This window comes from Heliangelus exortis, chromosome 20 (genome assembly GCF_036169615.1).
Source record: "Heliangelus exortis chromosome 20, bHelExo1.hap1, whole genome shotgun sequence".
NCBI lineage: Eukaryota > Metazoa > Chordata > Aves > Apodiformes > Trochilidae > Heliangelus > Heliangelus exortis.
In genome coordinates this window covers 1,402,450-1,422,368 of record NC_092441.1, presented here as the reverse complement: position 1 = coordinate 1,422,368, position 19,919 = coordinate 1,402,450, and the positions used below count along the sequence as shown (strand labels likewise).

The window sequence follows — 19,919 nt, the reverse complement described above, 5'->3', positions numbered from 1 at the left end:
AGAGAGGTGCCAGCAGCTCTTCCAAAGCCTCAGCAGCTCCTCCGAGCTTCCCACTTCCCACCAGACTCGTGCCTTTCTCTGTCAATCCCCCCAGTTTGCCCAGTTCCAGCCCTGCCAGGAGCAGCCGGGTCTGGGGAAGCAGCAGAGCTCACCCTGCACCCCCGGGGTTTCCAACCACTTGATCTGAAAATGCACCCCAAGCCCCAAATTATCCCCCCCCTTCCCCAGGGAGTCTGGAGGAGCTGAATGAACCCCCATATGTTCACACCAGCCCGGGAGAGAAGCACAAAAAAGCTTTAACATGGGAGCAGGAGGGCAACACTGGTGCTGCCAAAACCCAAACTGGGTGAGAGCGGCTGCTGGGAGGACTGGGGGTCCCAGAGCCCGGGGGTCCCAGAGCCCGGGGGTCCTGCTCAGCAGGAATGGGAAACAAAAGCCACCAGAGGCTTTCCAAGAGCTCTGGCAGCTGCTCCTGCCCATTTGGGATGCTGCTTTTGTGGAAAAAAACCTCAGCATTTTTCTGTCACGTCAGACAAGCACAACCACAGGGAAAAAAAAATGCAGCAGCACAAGGAGCTCCTTCTGCCCACACTGGTGCTGCCAGGCAAGGTTCAGTCAGTGCATCTCAGGAGCAACATGGGATGGACAGACAGACAGTCAGACAGACAGTCAGACAGAAAAGAGGCAAAGGCACACCCCAAGCCCAGGTCATGGCTTACCTGGCACTTTGGAAGGTTGCAGATGCTGATTTTCCAATAGCCCCAAATCCAACTCCCACTGCCAGCCCCTCTGAAACAGGAAAAAAAAAAATACCAGTAAGGTCAAACCCTACCCCAGCCCTGAGCCCACAGCTCCTCCCGTTCTGCAGGAGAGCAGAGCAGGTCACAGCCTCATGCTGGTTGGAAAAGACCTCGGAGATTCTGGAGCCCAGGTCGTTACCTTCCTCATTTTCATCTGAACACATTTAACCTGAGCTCAGTGCAACCACCTTGCCCCGCTGCCCCGGGGACTTCCCCACTCAGATCCCAAACCAGCAGCTCCTTGGGAAGCCAAGAGAGAAATTTCTGAGGTCACAAGATGTGCTTGGGAGGGGAGCAGGTGACATTCTGAGCTGAAATGCTGTTTTCATAGGGAACACAGCACTGCAGGATGCCAGGGTTCTGCTTGGCAAACCCCTCTGGGAGGTGCAGGGGAAGCAGTGCCAGGGGCATGGCAGAAGCCATAAAGTCCCCAGGCCCCCAGCAATGTCACCTCCCCAGTTTCGGGGCTCTCTGCAGCCAAATGCCAGCACGACACCTTTACACTCAGTCTGCAAAGCAGGAGGGAGCTCAAACTCCGTGAGAAAATCCCCACCTTGCAGATTATTTTAGATTACACCTAACCCCAGAATTTCAGATGACAATTAACCCCATAAACCCCAAAGAAAACCACTAAGGGGGGGCAGGAGACCTGTGATCCATCACTGCCTGCTCCCTGCAGCTCCTGGGGGATAACTGCTCCCCCCTTCCCACTTCCCTCCTGCCCTTTCTCAAACTTTTCTTCCCCTCCTGCCACTGGCACAGCTCCCTCTCTCCCAGAAAAATAGAAATCCGATTTTCAGCAAGCACCCAGCCATTGCTGCTTTGGTTTTCCCCCTCTGTTCTAACTCCCTGGGTTTGGTTTTTGCAGCCTCTCTGGCAGCGCTGTCCTCCCAAGCAATGCAGGGTGAGGAAAAAACATTCAGAGAACAAAAGCCAACCTGTTTGTTGGTTTTGTTTTTTTTTTTTCTTTTCTTTTGTGTAGCTGCCTGGGTTGGTTTTACAGCCTTCACAGGAGGTGATTACCCACTTGAGCCAGTGAGGACTCTTCAGAGGAGCATTCAAACAGGTTGGAAATGTCACTGGGAGTTTTTACCTGTGTGCTGGAGGATCAAAAGAAGAGGTCTGGGGGTGTGTGTGTGTGTTTGTGGCCTCCTGAATTTCCAGTTGCCTTGGAAACACACCATAAAAAAGCAGCACTAACTCGGGTAATCACAGCATTTGCATTCTCCAGCCCAGGCTGAGCAGGGAGAACTGAAACACTCGGTGACAATTCCCAGCCAGGATTCCACTTGTGCCAAGGCTCAGGATGGGAAGGGGAACAGGAGAGCAGCCACCAGCCCTGTGCCCGGGCTTATGGGGTAAGGAGACCTCAAATTGTCCCTCAAATCCCACGACTGGGTGATACCTGGGTGACAACTCCAGCTACTAATCCTCCACACAGAAGGACCAGCCCCAGGCAGTCTGTGATGCTAAGGAATGGAACAAAAGATTTCTCTTTAAGTGAGGCTTGCCCGGAGAGAAAAAAAACCCAAGGAGAGAAGCAGAGAGTAACCAGGAGAGCTTGGACAGAGAGGGAAAACCACAGCAACTTCCCTGCTGCAAAGCAAGTCCCAGGGAGCAGGAAACTCAGCAGCGCAATTAATGGAAGCACAAATTACACAGATGTGGAAACCAATTACAGGAGATTAAAATCAACAGATGGTGCCCAGTGAACTGCTTTTTGGGAGAGGAGAAACTGCAGCACGGTGGAGATGCTCAGCAGAGTGGAAAGGAGATGGGGACACAGCAGCTTCAGTGGCCTTGGCCAGGTCCCCCCTGGCCAGGAGAGGATGGGAGAGTTGGGGACCCCAGAGCCTCTACCAGGAGCTCAGAACCAAGCAGGGCTGGTGTCAGGCATGGCCCAAAGGCAGCAGGGACCCCAGAACACCTCCCAGTCAGTGCTGAAGCTCAGGACTGATGATAGCTACAGGTACTGGGGGACATCCTCAGCCCATCATTGAGCTTTATTTTCAAACATTTCAGCTTAAAAAGCCTGCCAAGCCCACACAATAACTTCCCCACTTCAACAAGACAGGTTCATCTTCAAAGATGTCAGACCTCCAAAGGTTTTTTTGCAGGTCAGCAAGCAGCTACACCAAGATTTCAATGGAAAAGGAACACCAATATTTCAATGGAAAAGGATCAGCCCTTCTGGCAGGTGACAGCTCAGCCTCCAGCCCCCCTCTCCAGTTCATTCTGCACACACACAAATAATAAATAGACCAAGCAGCCTCTTTAGGTGGGGAAAGACACAAAAAGAGAAAGGTCAATGGTTTTATGTCCACCACTTGGAGAAGTGCAGCACTGAAGGCTCTGCAAAGGGGTGCCCAGGACATGAGGTCAGTGAGGATGGGTAAGGGAGGACTCAGCTCCTCACCCCCTGCAGGCTCAGGCACCAGCACAAAAATAAACAGCCCTGTGGGATTTCTGCTCCTTGGCACCACCAGGAGTGGAGGCAAAGAGAGGCTCAGGGCTGGGCAGCCCTGCAGGACTGCAGCATCCACACTGAGCCACCACTCTGTGCGGGGCAAAGCAAGAGCCCCCAGCCTGGGATGTGAAAGGGGGTGGAAGGCAGGGGTGCATGGAACAGGAAACCTTCCCATCCCAGAGAGGGGCTTTTCCCCATGGATTTCTGTGGCTGAAGGACATGGCAGCCCCTCCTGCAACTGGTGATGGAGCTGGAAGAGCCAAAGGGTCCAGAGGAGAGAGCTGGTGTGGTGAGGGTGATAACTGGCAGAACAAAGAAAGGAAAATCTGACCAATCTCAGCCAGATAATGCTTCTCTTTAACCAAAACAAAAGGATTTTGCTTCTCTTGGGCTTCCTCAGCTTTACAATTCCAGATGCTTTACCCCGATAAGGCTCAGCCTAATCCTGCACTAACTCCAGCATCCCCACAAACCTCTCAGCCAGCAGCACTCGTGGCACAGGGATGTTTTCTGAGAAAAGATTTTTGAAAAAGCTTCAAAACCTCAAACTGAAAGGAGGCAGCCGTGCTGGGGGGGGCACCACAGACACTCCCCTGAACACCAGGCAGCTTTGGGACCTAAAAGTCACATCCAGGGGACAAGGGTGCAGGGCAGCCTGGTGGCCATGGGGCTGAGCAGAGTTTTACACAGGGATGCAAAGCTGCCAAGCGAGGAGCAAAGTGAGGAGCAGGCTGCTCCCTGAGCATCCCCAACACCTTCACGCTCGGCCTGAGGTCCCCACCTCCCTGGGCTCGTCCAGTGGCATCCAGTGAGCAGAGAGGGCTCAGATGTGTGTGGCAGGCTGCTACAGCTCTGGGTTTATTTTTACTTTAATTTCACTTCAGTGCCCCATCAGCAGAGCTGAGAAACAGCACAAGATGTTCCCTTGCACTGAGCCAGGAGGACAGTGACAATGTTCCCGTCTGCTCTCACCCACAGGAGCACAGGAATTGGCTGGGATGGGCTTTGGGATGAGGCCCAGCACGGATCCATCTCCTCCCCCTTGGTGGGGAAAGCTCAACCCTGTGCTGGGATGTTCCTGGGGAGGCCAAAGCTCTCCAGCCCCAAGAGGATGGCACTGGCTCCTGAGATGGCCCCATCACCGTGGTGCTCTGGGCTGCAGGAGGGTGTCAGCCCAAAAAGATGTACCTAGAGCTGCTTTTTCCAAGGAATTCTTCTCCTTGGAGTGAGATGCTGCCTTTGGGACAGTCCTAGAACACTGGACACTGTGCTGCCAGGTCCTGAGCTGCCTGGGTGCCAAAGACCCGGGCAAGGATAATGAACAAAATCCACAAATAAATCCAGGAGCAGAGCTTTGCTGGAGAGATGCTGCTGCTCTGAAAGCAGAAGGCTCAGGGGTTAACAGAGATGGCTCTGGCACACACAGATGTGTTCAATCAAAGGGGAGAAACGCCCCCCAAATACACAGAGCTGGGGAAACCAGGAGCCATTGAGCTCACCTGGGAAGCTGCTTCCCTTCCCCTGGTCTGAAATCTGCTTCTCTTGAGCTCCTGCCCTCTCCAGCTCCATTTTCAAGCATGAAATGAGCTTCACAGCCACCCTGGGAAGCCACTCGTAGCCCTCAGGAGGAGGGAGAGTTGTTCACAGAAACAATTGAAAATAAAAAGCCCTTCAGATTCCCTAGAAATCCAGGAGGCAGCAGCCAGCATCTTCCTGGGGCCCTGACAAATGACAGCAGCAAGGAAATGAACTCCAGTGGTTGTGTTACTCAGAGGCACCAGCACGGGCTGCAGGGGAGAACAAAATCCTGCACGGGGGGGAAATAAAACCCAAGCTCCCAAACAAAATTCCCTTTTCTCTCACCCCACAGGAATGAAGTGAGGGGTTCAGGGGCTTCTTGCCCCCTCCCCTTTCTTGTGCTGTAGCAGCAGGTTGGGATGGAGCTCTCCTTGTCCCATCCTTCATCCCATCTCTGAGAGGATGAGCAGGGTGCCAGCAGCACCTCCCACCCATCACCCACCCACGGGGGGCTTTGCCTGCAATATCCTTGTAGGAAATTCCCCTGAGGGTGCAGCACAGCCCCCCCCAGGCAGGAAGGGGGGGATTTCTATGATTTCTATCCCAGGGATGATTTCTAGGATTCTATGATGCTAAAACAAGAAGCAACTCCCAGGCTGAGCAGAGGCAAAATCCTGGGCTTGGAGGGAGGGCAAAATTAAAGAGGAAAAGAGTTTGTAAATTTCTGCCTCCAAGAGAAGCACAGCAGCCCTGCCTGTAGTAAATGCTTTACAGCAGTAAATGCTCCTGTGAGCAGTGTCTGCAGTGCTGAGTAAACCCTTTGTAGAAGGTAACACAGACCCAAAGCACCCCAGGGATGTGGGTGCCAGTGCAGGTGCTGGGACAGAGCCCAACTCCCCAGGTTCAGGGCAAAATCCTCCTCTGCTCAAGTGAAACAAACACAGGGGGCTCACAACCAGCTCCCAAATCCTTCTCCTTGGCTGCACCAGGAGTTACAACAGCTCCTGGCACCTCAGTGCTTTACACCCCCTGCACTAACACAGCCCTGGGGACACCGACCTCCCTGGGGAGGATTTACAGAGCTGATTGTCCCTGGTCAGCACAGGAACCTGCTCCTTCAGGAAGGTATTAGAGATGCCAACATGGCATCAATTATTCATCCTGCTCTTTGAAGAATGGTTAAGTTCCCAGTGGGAAATTAATCTTGCTCTAATGAGGTTTGCATTTCTATGAGAGTTTAAGCATGTCCCTGTCACCACTATTCAAACTTTAAGGGTTTTTTTTTCTCACCTATTTCCCTCCAGGTAACATAATTTTGCCATTACTGCACAAGAAAGTGCAGAGATTACCAGACTCCAGTGATTCCACCAGTATAATTCAAACAAGGAGGAGATTAAAGTCATTTTCCAAAGACCTTTTTTTTTTTTTTTTTTCCCTTCTTTAACTGAACCAAGACAGAAAATGGTGACTCTGACTTTGCATGAGAAACACAAATTCTACTGCTGCTCCTGAGGAGGCTTTGGCTGAGCCAGCATCCACCCCTGAGCAAACCCTGATGGCTCCATCCCAGCTGCACAGCACCAGCCACACTTTATCCTAAACTACTGCTGCTCCTTGGGGTTTGCCTTTGACTCACCTCACCCAGGTGGGAGGCAACTCCCTGGGCTCTGGAGAGGTTCTTGTCCTCGAAAAGTGCAGGAGGAGAGAACCCAGGGAGCAGCAGCAGATTGTGGCATGGATGGAGCAAAGAGAGAGGAGTCCCTGGAGCATCACCTTGCCATGAAATATTACTGAGTGGTGACAGTGTGTGTGACCTGATGGTCACAAGCTGTCCACGGGGATCCCGTTGCCATCAGGAGCTGTGACAAAGCCACACTGGCCAGCCAGGACCTCAACACCTTCTCTGCAGACAGAGCCAGACCCCGATTGTTACCCTCACCCAAACCCTTCCAGCAAAACACAGAGACAAAACGGAGCTGATGAACGAGCAGTTCCCAGCAGTCACACGATGCTGTTTGCAGTGTGAATTTACTCACCCAGCCCCTGGCCCTCCCCTGGGCTCCTGACAAACAAGAGCTTTTGTTTGAGGAGCCCACGGAGGGGCTGGGGACGTGGCCGGGTCCCCCCTTCCCACTGGGTTCACAGCCCCCCCGACCCTGGGACAACAAAACCCCGGGCTCCAGCTGGATTCATCAGCTCAGACAAAGCAATCCCGGGCAGTCTTCATTCTCACCACTCTCTGCAAGCACAGGCAGAGCTGAGAAGCCCCATGGCTGCTGCCTCCCCCAAGTGCTGGCTGTGAAAAAAGCAAGAAGAGGAATAAAGCCCTTTTGGTGCTATTTTACACCAAAAAGAGCCTGGAGGGAGTAAAGAGCTGAAAGGTGTGAGCGTGGCTGGGGACCCGGGCACAGCTCCCAGCTCCACAGGAGCAGGATGGACCAGAGGCTCCATCCCATGCTCAGGGGGAGGAAAAGGGTTTTTTTTGTGGGGGCAAAGCTCAATCAAAGTTTTGTGGGGAGGGCAGCAGTGCAGAGGCAGGCAGGTTGGAGAAAATGGAGAGAAATTGCCTTTCTGGGTGGGGAATTCCAGGCAAGCCAGCAGAGACCTCCTGCTTGAGCATCGTGTTAGCTCAGCTCCTCTGTCCCTCTCTAAATAAGTCAGGAGCTCACCCAGCCCTGGAGCACCAAGTGGGCAGGAGCTGAGACCCCTGATGTGCAGGCACCAAGCTGAAAGGAGGTGAAATATCTCAAATGCTTCTGACGTGCCCAGGCAGCTAAACGAGGCTGCTTTGATTGGGAAAGAGAAAAAAACACAGGAGGCAGCAGCGTTGCCTCCCAGCTCTGCAGGGGCTGGAGGACCCATCAGGGCTCTGCAAGAGGTGGGGGAAAGCAGCAGTGGGGGAGAGGATCCAGGCAGCCACCACCTGGAGAAGCAAACAGGCAAAAATGGGCACAAAGAAAAGTCAGCCCGTGGTGCTGGATGTGGCACCAGGGAGTTAAGATGCAATTTTTAAAATTTTAATCCCTGATGGGTTAGCAAATGCCTTCCCCTGGTAGGGGGGGTCCTGGCAATTTCACAGGAGCTTTGTTTGAAAAAACCCTGCAGAATAAAGCTCAACACCAAGCCCAGCTGAAGGGGCTTGGTTTGAAACCAGGGGACCAACAAACCCAAACTGCTCAGAGCAAACCTGGGAGGATGCAACTGAGCAGCTCATGGCAACAGACACAGGGAAAACACAGCCCAAGAGAAGCTCAAGGGTTTGTGTCCATTGAACAAGGCAGAATTTGGGTAGCACAAGGCAATGCCCCTCTGCCACTTCCTGATTTACCCCCCATTCCTGATCCATTTTCCCTCCACAACCACATGGAGCAAATTGTCACCTCATTCCATCCATCCAGCTGCAGTCGCTGCCCAGGAGCTGCTGAGGCAGCCACTGCTCACACCCCAGACACCTGGTTTTAAAGAATTAAACTAACTTCCCAGCAACCCAAAGCTCCTTCATCATGGAAACACTCTTTCCCAAGAAAGAAAACTCCCAAACAATCCTAAAAGCAGGGCCTGACCTGACCCCACACAACCTGAATCCATCTCGGGTATTCCATGTTCCATTGCCAGCACACAAATGATTTCTCAGGCCACTGCTCACTGATGTTTAATGCAGCAGACCTGCAAGATCTGATGGGGATAAGAAAGAAAAAAAAGCTTCCACATGCATATTTCAGCAGACTTTCATTCCAGCTGGTGAAAATCCTGTATTTAATTGGCTTTTGTCACCTTTGTGGCTGTTCCTGCTTACAAAACACTGATCGCCTGCTAGAAACGATGCTGCAGAGATAAAAGTACATTATCAGTTCACCAGCAGCTTTCCAGAAATCTGCCTACAAATGGCTTTTTGAAATATGAGCTGCTGTCAGCAAGGCATTAGGGAGCCCATGACTCTTCTCCCCCCAGCCTGTGGGGCTGTGACACCCCCCAGGCTGTTCCCAGCAGTGCCCACACAATACACGGAGTGACATTTCTGGCTGTTATTCACACTGCCAGTTCCCAAGGCACCCCCAGCCCCACGCTCTGTCTGCTCAGGAGGAGCAAGGGGAGGTCCCAAGGGAACCAAGCCGGTGGCCATGGAGCCAAAAGCAGCCCCCGAGGTCCCCTTCCCATCCCCAGCAGTGACAAACCCCTTGGGTGCAGGCAGGGGAGAGACAAACAGGGATGTACAAGCAGCCAGGAGAGCCCTGCAGTTCCCATGGGAGGATTCCCACCTTCACAGGCCCAGGTTTTTGCTGGTGCCATCTCACCTTGAGCAGGGCAGATGCTGAGAGCATCCCCCGGGGCTGGGGCTGCCACCCACATCCCTCCCCCAGCCACCTCCCCACATTTCCCACCCCCTCACACAGAAGCCTGAGGACTCTGAGCAAGTCCTTTCAATCCAGCGTGGTGCTTGCTGGATGAAAATGTCAAAATATGTGCTGAGGAGGTGACAATTACTGGGAGGTGACAATTAATGAAAGGTTAAAGCAACCTTCCCCACAGCCTGCCTGCCGTGCTGCTCCTCAGGGGTGAAATGCTGGGCTTGGCATCCAAAATCCAGCTCTGCCCTCACGAGCTGCCTCCAACCTGACCCTGCTCCTCTCTGCCAGCCCCTTGCAGAGCCAGCACACATCAGCATCACTGCAAACTGCAGCTGCTCCATCCTGGATGCACCCGTGCCCCAAGGGTCCCTCTGGAAACCACATCACTGAGATGGGCAGAAGCCTCACAAAGCCACATCCCAGGCTGGGTTTTATCCCTGGAGCTGAAAGTGCTGTGAAAAATTCACAGCTGTTCAAACAGGCATCTGGAGTGATGGAGGAGAGAGGTGGGGGTGTTCAGGCTAGAGAAGAGAAGGCTGCAATGGGGAGACCTCAGAGCACCTTTCAGTGCCTGAAGGGGCTCCAGGAAAGCTGGGGAGGGACTTGGGACAAGGGCCTGGAGGGATGGGATCAGGGGAATGGCTTTAAACTTCTTTAAATTTCTTCTTGGGAAGAAATTCTTTGGGGTGAGGGTGCTGAGCCCCTGACCCAGGTTTCCCAGAGAAGCTGTGGCTGCCCCATCCCTGGCAGTGCTGAAGGTTGGATGGGGCTTGGAGCCCCCTGGGCTGGGGGAGGGGTCCCTGACCATGGCAGGGGTGGCACTGGATGAGCATTAAGGTCCCTTCCCATCCAAACATTCCATATTTCTAGGATATTCCCACCTTTTGGAGCAGTGAGTGCAGGCTGAGCCAGTCCCAGAGCCAGGACTCTCCCTGCTCCCCCCTGACCTTCAGCAGCACCTGAACTCCAACAAATCCAAGTGAATCCAACTCATGGAATTCCATCCTGCAGCACAAGGTGCTCAATCCCAGCATCCTTCCCTTCCCTTCTCTTCCCTTCCCTGCCCCTTCCTTTTCACCCCCTTGTCTGACACACAGGTGGAATCTTTCCCTCCTTTTGCTTACTAAAAATAAGACCTTCCAGGAGAACCCAGAGGTGCTGCAGGAGTGGCCCAGGAGCTGCCATTCCGAGCAGGGGGGGCAGGAGGAGTGGCAGGGGAAGGGGCTCTGCAGGGATGTCAGACAGAGGCAGCTCCCAGGCCAGACACAGAGAAATGGGCACAGCTGAGCAGCTCCTGTTCTCAGCTCTGCCAAACCCCAGTGGGTACCAAATCCACATTAAATTCAACAATTGTAAAACAGTCTCCATTTCAACAGATCATCATCAACGATGAAAAAATAAACACAAACAAAAAAAAAAGCCCCAAACCCCCATTATTCAAAACGAGTGTTACCAACCTTTAATGGCTCTCAGAGAACACTCACACAAACAATCATTTTTATTTCTAATTGCCACTCAATCTCACGCTGGCTGCCTCAGCCTTCTCAGGGGGGCTGAGTGCTTGGGAGCCCCCATCCCACGGGCCCAAATTCAATCAATTTTTGCTAATGACAAAGTAACCAGCCTGGAAACCCTGCCCCCTCCCAGGAACACCGATCTGACACTGTGCCCAGCCATCCACAAACCCCTCTCTTCCCCACACCCTCCTCTCCAGCAACCATCGAGCTCTTTGCATCCTCAAATTCAGCAGCATCTGAGGAGGGGTGCAGCCCAGTGCTGCTCTGAGGATGAAGGACAAGTTCTGGGTGAATCTTGCTGCCTTGGTTTGAGGTTTAAAAAGCTGTGGCCTCCAGCATCCCATCTCAGCCCGGTCATGGCACTGAGACCCCAACACAGCAAGGGGGTGTTCAACCCCATGGTTTAGGTACAAACCTCACCAGGAAGCTGCCTCCTCCTCAGCAGGGAGATTTCCTTTGGTCTGGACACCTTCCCAGCAGCTGACAGTGAAGAAGCCCCCTGCTCACCTCCAGCCCCCAGCCCCAGGAGATGCTCTGGGCAGATGAGCAGAGAGCTCAGCCAAGGAGCAGGGGGTGGGATGTCCATGCCTGGAGATGGCCACAGCAGGGGACTGGGCCAAGGGGCTGAGCACCAGGCACTCCAGAAACTTCCTGCAGATCCCTGCTGGTGGGGCAGGGTGCCAGGAGCTCAGGGATTCAGGGTGAGCAGCCAAAAACAGAGGCAACCCCCCCCCCCTCCCTCTGCTCCTCTGCTCCAGACAGTCGTAAAGCAGGAGACACATAAAAGGACATTAAAAGTGGTCAGAGCTGTCAGAAGCCATGAAGAAAAACGAGTGTCCAGGCAGCTGCTGTATCTAAGGGGACAGTGCCCACCCCCGGGGCTGTCCCCAGCCAAATGCCTGGCCCCAGGGTGCTCAGCTGAACCAGGCTCCTCCCCAGGCCCAGCTGCAAACAAGGATGCTTCAGATCAGACTGACATCCCCCAGCCTTTGGGGCAGGCTTCCCTTCCACCCACACCTCTTCGGGATAAACCAAGGTGACAGCAGCACCCACTGCCACCCCCTGACCCTGGGGAGGGGACACAGAGCTGCATGGGGACAGGCAGGAGGTGCACGGCCACACCTTGCCCTGGGCATCATCTTGTGCCACCCCCAGCAACGACCAGACCCAAACTAGGATTTCTGGGGCTAAATCTCTCCCTCCCTCCTGGGCAAAGAGAGAAGGAGGGTCCCCAAAATCCCTGGTGCCAGTGCCAGGCTGTGGTGCAGCCAGCTGCCCCTTGCTGCCATCCCCAAGCACAGTTCTCCTAAGGGAGATGAACCTGGATGCTGTCACCTGGGAGTGCAGGGACCTTCCCCAGGACCCCCCACAGCTTCCCAGCAGACTCATTCCTCCTCCCCATAAAAGTTTCCTCATTTAGGATCTTTTCCCTGCTGCCCATGGTGACACCTCAGCAGCCAAGGGGGAATTTAACTCAGGCGCTCGTCCCCGCTCCTCGCTTTGCTCCTCCTCATTAAAAAAAATAAATAAATTCCAGATTGCTAATGGGTTTCTGACAGGGGGGACTGGAGACAGAGGCTCAGCTGGAGCCACGTGAGATTTGGGAGCTGAGCAGGAGACATCAGTGCCACGTCCCACCCCAGACCCTACAGCTCTGGGTTGCTGTGTCCCACCTGCTCCATCCCAGACCCCTCTGCTCCACTCGGGGCAGAAACAGCACAGAATTCACATCAGGGAGCACCCACGGAGTGTGGGCACTGAAGGTGGAAAATCAAGACACTTCCCAGCAGGAATGCAAGGCTGGAGATGACTCCAGCTCCAGGGATGGGGCTGCTCTGCTCTGCCCAGCGCTCCGGCCCCAGAACAGCAAAGAAAAAAGGGAAATTCAGGTTTCCTTGGCAACACCTGGGGGGCTGGAAGCATCACCTCGGGGTTTTCTGGAGCCAGGGCCCTGGGAGCTCCATCCCACCGGGTTCTCCTCCTGTTCCTTGCTCCGTGAGCAGGCAGGGGCGGGCGGTTCCGCTCACACCTCACTAATTGCTGTTTGCTAACGTTTTAATTAATCTGAAGTCTTCAGCATAACAGCCACCCAAGGTACAAAGATAAACCAGAATAAACAGGGCTTGATTAAATGCATAATTAATGTTCCACTAAGCCCGGCATATATGAATATTAATGAGCAGGCAGAGTCCCCAGTTTGGCAGCTCCTGGCATTACCAGTTCAGCCCCGGGTTTGGAAGAAATGAACAAACCTGTAGCTGGCTGGTGGAACCCCCAGAGCACCAACTGAATGGGAGAGGCTGCTCTGGGCACCCAGTTACCTCACCTGCACCCTGAGCAGCTCCCAGCACATCTCCCTGAAACCAGACACAGAGCCACTGCCAGGAGCAACACGTGCTCAGCCCTCCCAGTAAAGCAACCACTCTGCTGGCAAGGGAAGAGGGAGCCTGCTCCTCACCAGTGCTGGAGGAGAACCAGGATGGACCTGGTCCTTGGGAGGGGCTGAACCACCCCATGGAGCAGTGTGGTAGAGATTGGGCTCAGATGTGAAGCAGCTCAGGTTCCAGAGGGGCAAAACCTCTGCCAGCCCATCAGAGAGAGGAGCCCAGACCAGTTTGGATTGGGCTCTGAGCAACCTGCTCTACTGGGACTGTCCCTGCCCGGGATGATCTTTAAGGTCCCTCCCTCAGCCACCAGCTCCTGTTTCAGTCCCAGTCTGAATCATTTATTGAGGCAAAAATCAGGGCTGGCATCCTGTGACCTGCAGCAGGCACGGGCTCCAGTCCAGCCTCTGGGACTTGAAACCTCTGGATGAATCAGGGACAATCCCCATGGAAAAGGGGACACAGGGACAGGGCTGTGAGCACAAACAGACACTGCCACCCCCCCTCCAAGGCTCCTGGCAAGGGCCACACCAGCTGGGGACTTTGGGGAGAGGGCTTGACAGGGACAGACCCCCCTGCCATGACCCTGGGAGCCTTGGAGGCAGGGGCCAAGCAGCAGAGCCACTGCTCTCCCACCCCTCTTTGGGGATGGAGCTTTTAAATCCTGACCTTTATGAAGCAAAAGAGAATTTCTGAGCCTCTGCAAGCCTCCAAGGGTGGCTTTGTGCTCTTGCAGAAGCAGTGAAAGGACAGAGTGGTGGCTGTGCAGCAGCCAGGGCCATGTCACCATTAACCTACTGCTGAGGGTGACACTTTGTTCACTCCATTACAAAACTTGCTTTTTTTTTTTTTTTTTTGCCAGTGACAGGAATCCTCAGCCACACAGCCAGACACACACATCACCCAGCTCTTCACCTCAGGCTCCTGACACGTTGTTTGAAGGACGAAAGCCAATTACTGTTTGCTTGGGGCAAAAATTTCCTCTTTTTTTTTGGTGTGCACGTGGGTAATTTAAAGCTCCCTGCTCGCCCTGGCTGCCAGGCACCAGCTGAACTCAGGCACCTGAGTCATACACCTATAATTTAAAAAATAAAGTAGTAAAAAGGGATGAAAAGAGGAAAACCCATGGATACAGGAGCACCCAAGGGTGCTGGGAACCAGTGAGCAGCTGTAACAAAGCAATCACCTGAGGCAGAGACAGAGCTGGGAAGGGAGGAAGCAAAGGGGAGGGGAGGAAGAAGGATGGAGGGAGAACCCAATAAAACAAGTGCTTGAAAAGGTTCCCTCATGTCATGTCCAACACCACAAAGAATTACAAATCAGCCAACAGTCCTCAACTGCTCCAAATTTCTCATCTTTTGTTTTTGTTTTGTTTTTTTTCCACCATCTTTCTCTGTAGTCTCCCAGCCCAGCCTGCCCACAGCTCTGCAGTGTCCCCTCCACTGCCCACCTGCCCTTGAACAAGAAACCCCCAAAGGCTCCCCCCAGAGAGACAGAGCTTTAACCTGCTGCTGCCCAGACCAGAAAAGAACTGCAAAGAGACCAGAATCTGTTGCCTTTACTGTGCCAACCTCCTCAGCAGCCCCTGGGATTTACAACTCTCCCCCACCCCAGGCTGGTGGGAATGAGTGGGGTGCAACAACCCTGAGCCCCCCAGCCCCCTCCTCAGCAGGGGCTTTGCTGCCAAGAGCCAACAAAGACAGAAAGATTTGACACAACAGACCCTGTCAAAAGGCACCCACTTGGCAAGAGCCATGTGTGAGCAGCAAAAACAGATGGGAGAGAAGGCAGCAGCCCCGTGGCATCCCCCCAGGATGGCCCCAACCCTGAGGAAGGGATCTGTGAGCTCTGGGATGGATGGATGGAGGGATGGAGGGATGGAGGGATGGAGGGATGGAGGGATGGAGGGATGGAGGGATGGAGGGATGGAGGGATGGAGGGATGGAGGGATGGAGGGATGGAGGGATGGAGGGATGGAGAGGACTCACCTGGGATGTTGTGGATGGTTATAGCCAGGATCATCAGCAGAATCCGTCTCCAGCTGCTGCTGCCAGCTGTGGGGGCACCATCCCTGCTGGGGGGGAATGCTGGGGGGCTCTCAGGCAGGCTGGCCCCTGCACCCCTCCTCCTCTGGTAGGGCTCCCCGTTCTCACCTTTGTCTGGGGGTAAGAAAAGAGCAGGGGTCAGCCAAGAGGGAGACAGCTGGGAATCTCCTGCCATCCCATCCCAGAAGGAAAACACAGAGAGAAGGAAAACCAGTGACCAAAAAGTGGTTATTTGTTCCACCACCCAAAGATTTGCCATTTGCTGAGACATCCCCAGATAACCCCAGGCTCTCCCAGCCCTCTGCTCCTAGCAGGATCCCCACTACCAGATCTATTTCAACCAGTTATTTAAAAAAGCCTCCATTAAACCCCACTCAGTTAGGGTGGAAGGAGCACCAGGCAGCCCTGCAATAAAACCTACACACCCCAAAACCTTCCCTGGTCACCTTCAGCAGGAAAAGGAGAAATCAAGGAAGCAGCAGCCCTCACCCTCATGCAGCTACAGCTTCATACTGGAGCTCTGACATTTAAACAAGATAATTCTCTCCCCCTGGGTCTGTGTAATTCTCTCTCCTGTCCCTTGACCCGCTCACTCTGAGATGGTTTTGCAGACAGAGTGTTAAGGAGCTGTCTGAAAGCGTAGTGACAGGATGCCAGCTGCCTCCCCTGCCACCTGGAGGGCAGGTGACACCCTGCCACCCCCCTCTGCATGTCACCCAGCACCTACTGGGGACCTGGGCACAAGGGCACTGGTGCAAACTGGCACCCGGGGTCACCTTGGCAAAGCAGGGGTGTCCCTGCACCTCACTATCTGCAACACACACAAAAAAAAAAAAAAACAAAAAAAAAAAGGCATCCCACAACAGCCCTCAACAAGGCAGAAAATGAACTGAAGAATTTAATATATTTTAGTACCCTAAAACACAGGGTGAAGACTAAAACCCCACTTGCCTGCAGCTCACCCAGACACCTCTCTCACAGGTTCCCTCCTGCCACCTCCTCTGCTGCAGGAGCATCCCTGGATGGTGTCCCCAGGGCTACAAACCCCAATGTCCCCAGCTTTGGTGCTTTCCCCCCAAAAAGCCACAACCACCACAAGATGCTGCAGGGATACAGACTGTCACTGGCCTCAGCCACACTGAGCCAGCAGCTTTCTGTCCCCACATCCCAGCCCAGCCAATAATGCTGAGTAACCTTTGATGGCAGAGCTTTGTTCCAGCCTGGAGGGACAGAGATAAATGGCTTTTTTTGTTGTTGTTGTTGTTGTTGTTGTGTTTTGAAGCAATAGCAAGGACAAGCAGCTCCAGTTCACCACAGGAGCACTGGCACAGCAAAGCCCTGGCACTGGGGCAGCCCAGGCTGAAGCCACTTAGGGATGAAATTCCCTTCTCCTGCCAGACCTCTGGATTACTTTAATTGCTTGGCACAAATGGATTTATCCTCACCACTGAGCCAGGGACAGCCCCAGCCCAGCATCCTGGTGGTGCAGGGAGGAGGGACAAAGGTTCCTCTGACAGGGGAGGGGAGCTCTTACATCCCAGTGATAAAACCTCAGCCCCAAACCCTTCACAGGAAGCTGAGGATGGGTCTGAATGCTGAGAGCAGAGGTTTCCCTGGTGCTGGGCCAGGTTTGCTGCCTCCTGCAGGTGTCTGCTGGAGAATGCAGAATGTAAGGAGGGTGAGGACTTGTTTGTTTTTAAATCAAGGCCAAGCAGGGCAGGAGCCCCTCTGCTGGGCTCCCAGCTCTCCCAGCAGTGTTCCTGGCACGGGGCAAGGTACTCCAGCTCTGCCAATCTTATAATTTAGTTTTCCATTTTTTCCACCCCACAACCTGACCTGGCCTGGTCCATCCTTCACGTTTCTGACTTTTTTAAGACTCTGCTTAATAACTAACCCAGCTGCTGGCTCAAGAGAAGCCTGGCCTGCCCAGGGAAGCCCCAGCCTGTGTCCAACACATCTCCCTCTGATCCCAGCTCCTCCCTTTCCTCTTCCTCACCCATCCCAGCTCCAGGCTCAGGATGGAGCCTCCTTCCCCCTCCTCCAGGTTTATCCAGCCACACCACCAAACAACACACCAAGGAGCCTTCCACCAACTTCAAAAGCTGCTCCAGCCAAGCCCTTGACCACACCACCCTCCTTTTCCTGGGATAAACTAACCCAAATGAGTAAATCCAGGGATTTGCTGTTTCAGGGACAATCAACAGCTGTGGAAACCAAATGTGTGAGAGCATCCAACACCAACAAACCCCCCCCAGGTCCTGTTTGGCTTCTCCATTTCTTACAAGTAGCCTGCTTGCTGCTACTGGAAAAGAAAAGATACAAACCCCAGAGTTTTCACAAGCATTTGAAGCACCCCTAGGACAGGGATGACAAAGGACAGGGGGATGCCACAGGGCCCATGGGTTTCTGGCTCCCACCAGAAACAAATTGGAAGAAATCAGCAGGAATTAAGCAGAAGAGAAGCAGCTTTTACAGGAGAGGCACCAAGGGGGGGTTGGATGGAGAATTTGGACACCAAATTGCCTCTGACCCCCATTATGGGTGCATTAGCAGGGAGAGCAGCACCCAAAGCAGGGAGACAAGCCCAGCATCAGAGCCAGCAGTCAGCCTGCAAATGGCACGGGGGTCAAGTGCTGTGTTATGCTTCCGAGTGCTGTGGGGAAGGAAAAGAAAAAGCAAAAGCAAAAGACAATTAGAGTGAAGTGATGACACCAGCTCAGTGTGTTGGACACAGCTCGGGAGGGGACTGGTGCGGCTGTCACACAAAACGCAGGACCCAGAGTGCTCCCAGCTTGAAACACTGCAGGCAAAGAGGAACAAAACAATAATTATGGCTAAACACAGACTTGGCTGGAAGTCAGGAAAGCCTCAATAGCAAATTGGAGTAGCGATAAGAGCAGAAGAAGGGGTGGTTTTTAAAGAATAGCTGACACAGTCAGACAAGAGTACTCGCAAGAGCGTTGCCAAGACAATTATGTGGCAAATAATTATCTGTGCCACATACATTATATTAAATCTTGTTCACAAAAAACTCCTCTATATATACTACTCCATTTTCCATTATTGAATTTCTCAGTAAAGCTGTGGGGCAAAGATTCTGCCAGAAGTTTAATTACATATGTGCAGCCTGCTGCATTTTTCGTATTCTCTGCAGTCAGGTCTGGAAAAAAGATAAATGGCTTTGAGTATGGCTTAAACTGCTGGTGAAACATAAAAAACAACTGGCTTCTTATCAGCATGTGAAATGGCTTTTTATTTTTGATTATTTCTTAATGAAAACTGTTTGCATTAGCCCTGAGCTCAGCTTTATTGCCCTCTCAAGCAGTGTGCATACAGATGAACACACTATTTACTCAGTGCTCAAAAAAAGCCCTCTTTCTGCACTGCCTTAGCTCCTGAATTCAAATTGAAGTTCACGGAGCTTTCCAGCTCTCACACACGCTGGGGATGGGGCTACTGAGTCCTCCCACTGGCAAAGAGGAACCCGTGGAACCCAGACCCATTTTAGCCTCGATTCAGCTGCAAACTGAAGAGTCTCCTTCTTTCTCCACGTTCACAGGACCCTGGAGCCTCCCTTGGCTAAAGATGCTGGAAGGAAAATCTTTTACAGCTCCAAAATCCTCCATCTTGTCCCCAAATAAATTTTCCCATCAAACTGTTGCAACAAGACCCTGCCTCACCAAAAGGGATCTGGACCCAGCGGTGGCTGCGGGAGGGATCTCCGGGCTCTCACAGTAACACCAGTCCTGCCTGGGGTTTCTTCCTCCCAGTTAACTTGCAAGGGCTGAATTTATAAAAATTCACTTGTAAACATGTCAGCTTCCATCCCTAAAGTGTGGGAGAAGGGAAGGGGAGACAGCTCCAAGCCTGGCTGCACAACAGACTTATTAAAATCCATGATTAACCACTGCTCGCTGGCTATCTGTAAAAATTGTTCAGTTTTGATGTGCGTGGGAACGCAGCGAAGGAAAAAAAAAAAAACAAAAAAAAAACCAACCCATCAAATACTCTTATTTCCATGTCTCTGTCTCTCTCATTTGTTTCTATGATATCCATTACAACTGCACCCCTAAGAGCAGGCACCAGCAAACCCGCTGCCAAATTCCTCGGGGCTCCTCTGAGCCCCACGTCAGCACCTTGCTCCTGCCAGCACCTGCCTCTCTGCAGCTGGAAAGCTGGATCAGGCATCACAGCTGCTCCATGAAATCCAGGAGAGCTGCACAAGCTGGGTCTGAGCCCTCATCTGGGGCTGGGGTAGGGAAGAGGGAACCATTTGCAGAAGAAAACACTAACGCGAGTCCTTGGGATCCCTTCCCGAGGCACGGGAAATAATTGCTTGTTAAATTCTCTGCCCTCGTGGCTGAGAAAAATCCAAATTAGCTGGAAAATTTCTAAGATTCCCAAAGGCCTGCTTGTCAATCCAAGCCCTTGACAGGAACACCACAAACGTGATGCTACCAGCTCACTCTGCAAACCCAAGCCCCTGCCTGGCTCCGCTCGTCTCCACAAACCTCTGATGCTTCATTAACTTGAAGCAGATGGAACAAATGCTGGGTGGCGTTGGGCTTCATCCCCCTGGCACATGGATCCCATCCGTGCTTCCATTCCCCTGGATTCCTCCTCTGGCAGCACCAGAGGCACCACAGCTCATCTGATGTGCCCACAGCACCGTTCCCCTGCACATCCCCTTGACGGGGGCTCCTCTCTTCCTAGAATTCCCCATGTTCCCTTTTCCCTGTCCTGCTTTTCCCACTGCAGCAGGAATTTCAGGGAGCACAGAAGGGCCTGGATGCTAAAGAGCAGATGGATGCTATGGAGCATCTGTTCCCCACAGGCACA

At 53.1% G+C, this 19,919-nt stretch overlaps 1 protein-coding gene across 4 annotated transcripts in view; it reads right to left on the bottom strand.

Annotated features, from left to right (window-relative positions):
* Positions 1-19,919, bottom strand: part of SLC39A11 (solute carrier family 39 member 11) — a 66,705-nt gene that overhangs the window by 15,879 nt on the left and 30,907 nt on the right. For all 4 annotated transcript variants that reach the window (XM_071763814.1, XM_071763816.1, XM_071763817.1 and 1 more), the window contains 2 exons: positions 15,024-15,194; positions 720-789 (listed from right to left, as the gene is read on the bottom strand). In XM_071763814.1, coding sequence (XP_071619915.1) covers positions 720-789; positions 15,024-15,194 — 241 coding nt within the window. The remainder of the gene's footprint in view (positions 1-719; positions 790-15,023; positions 15,195-19,919) is intronic.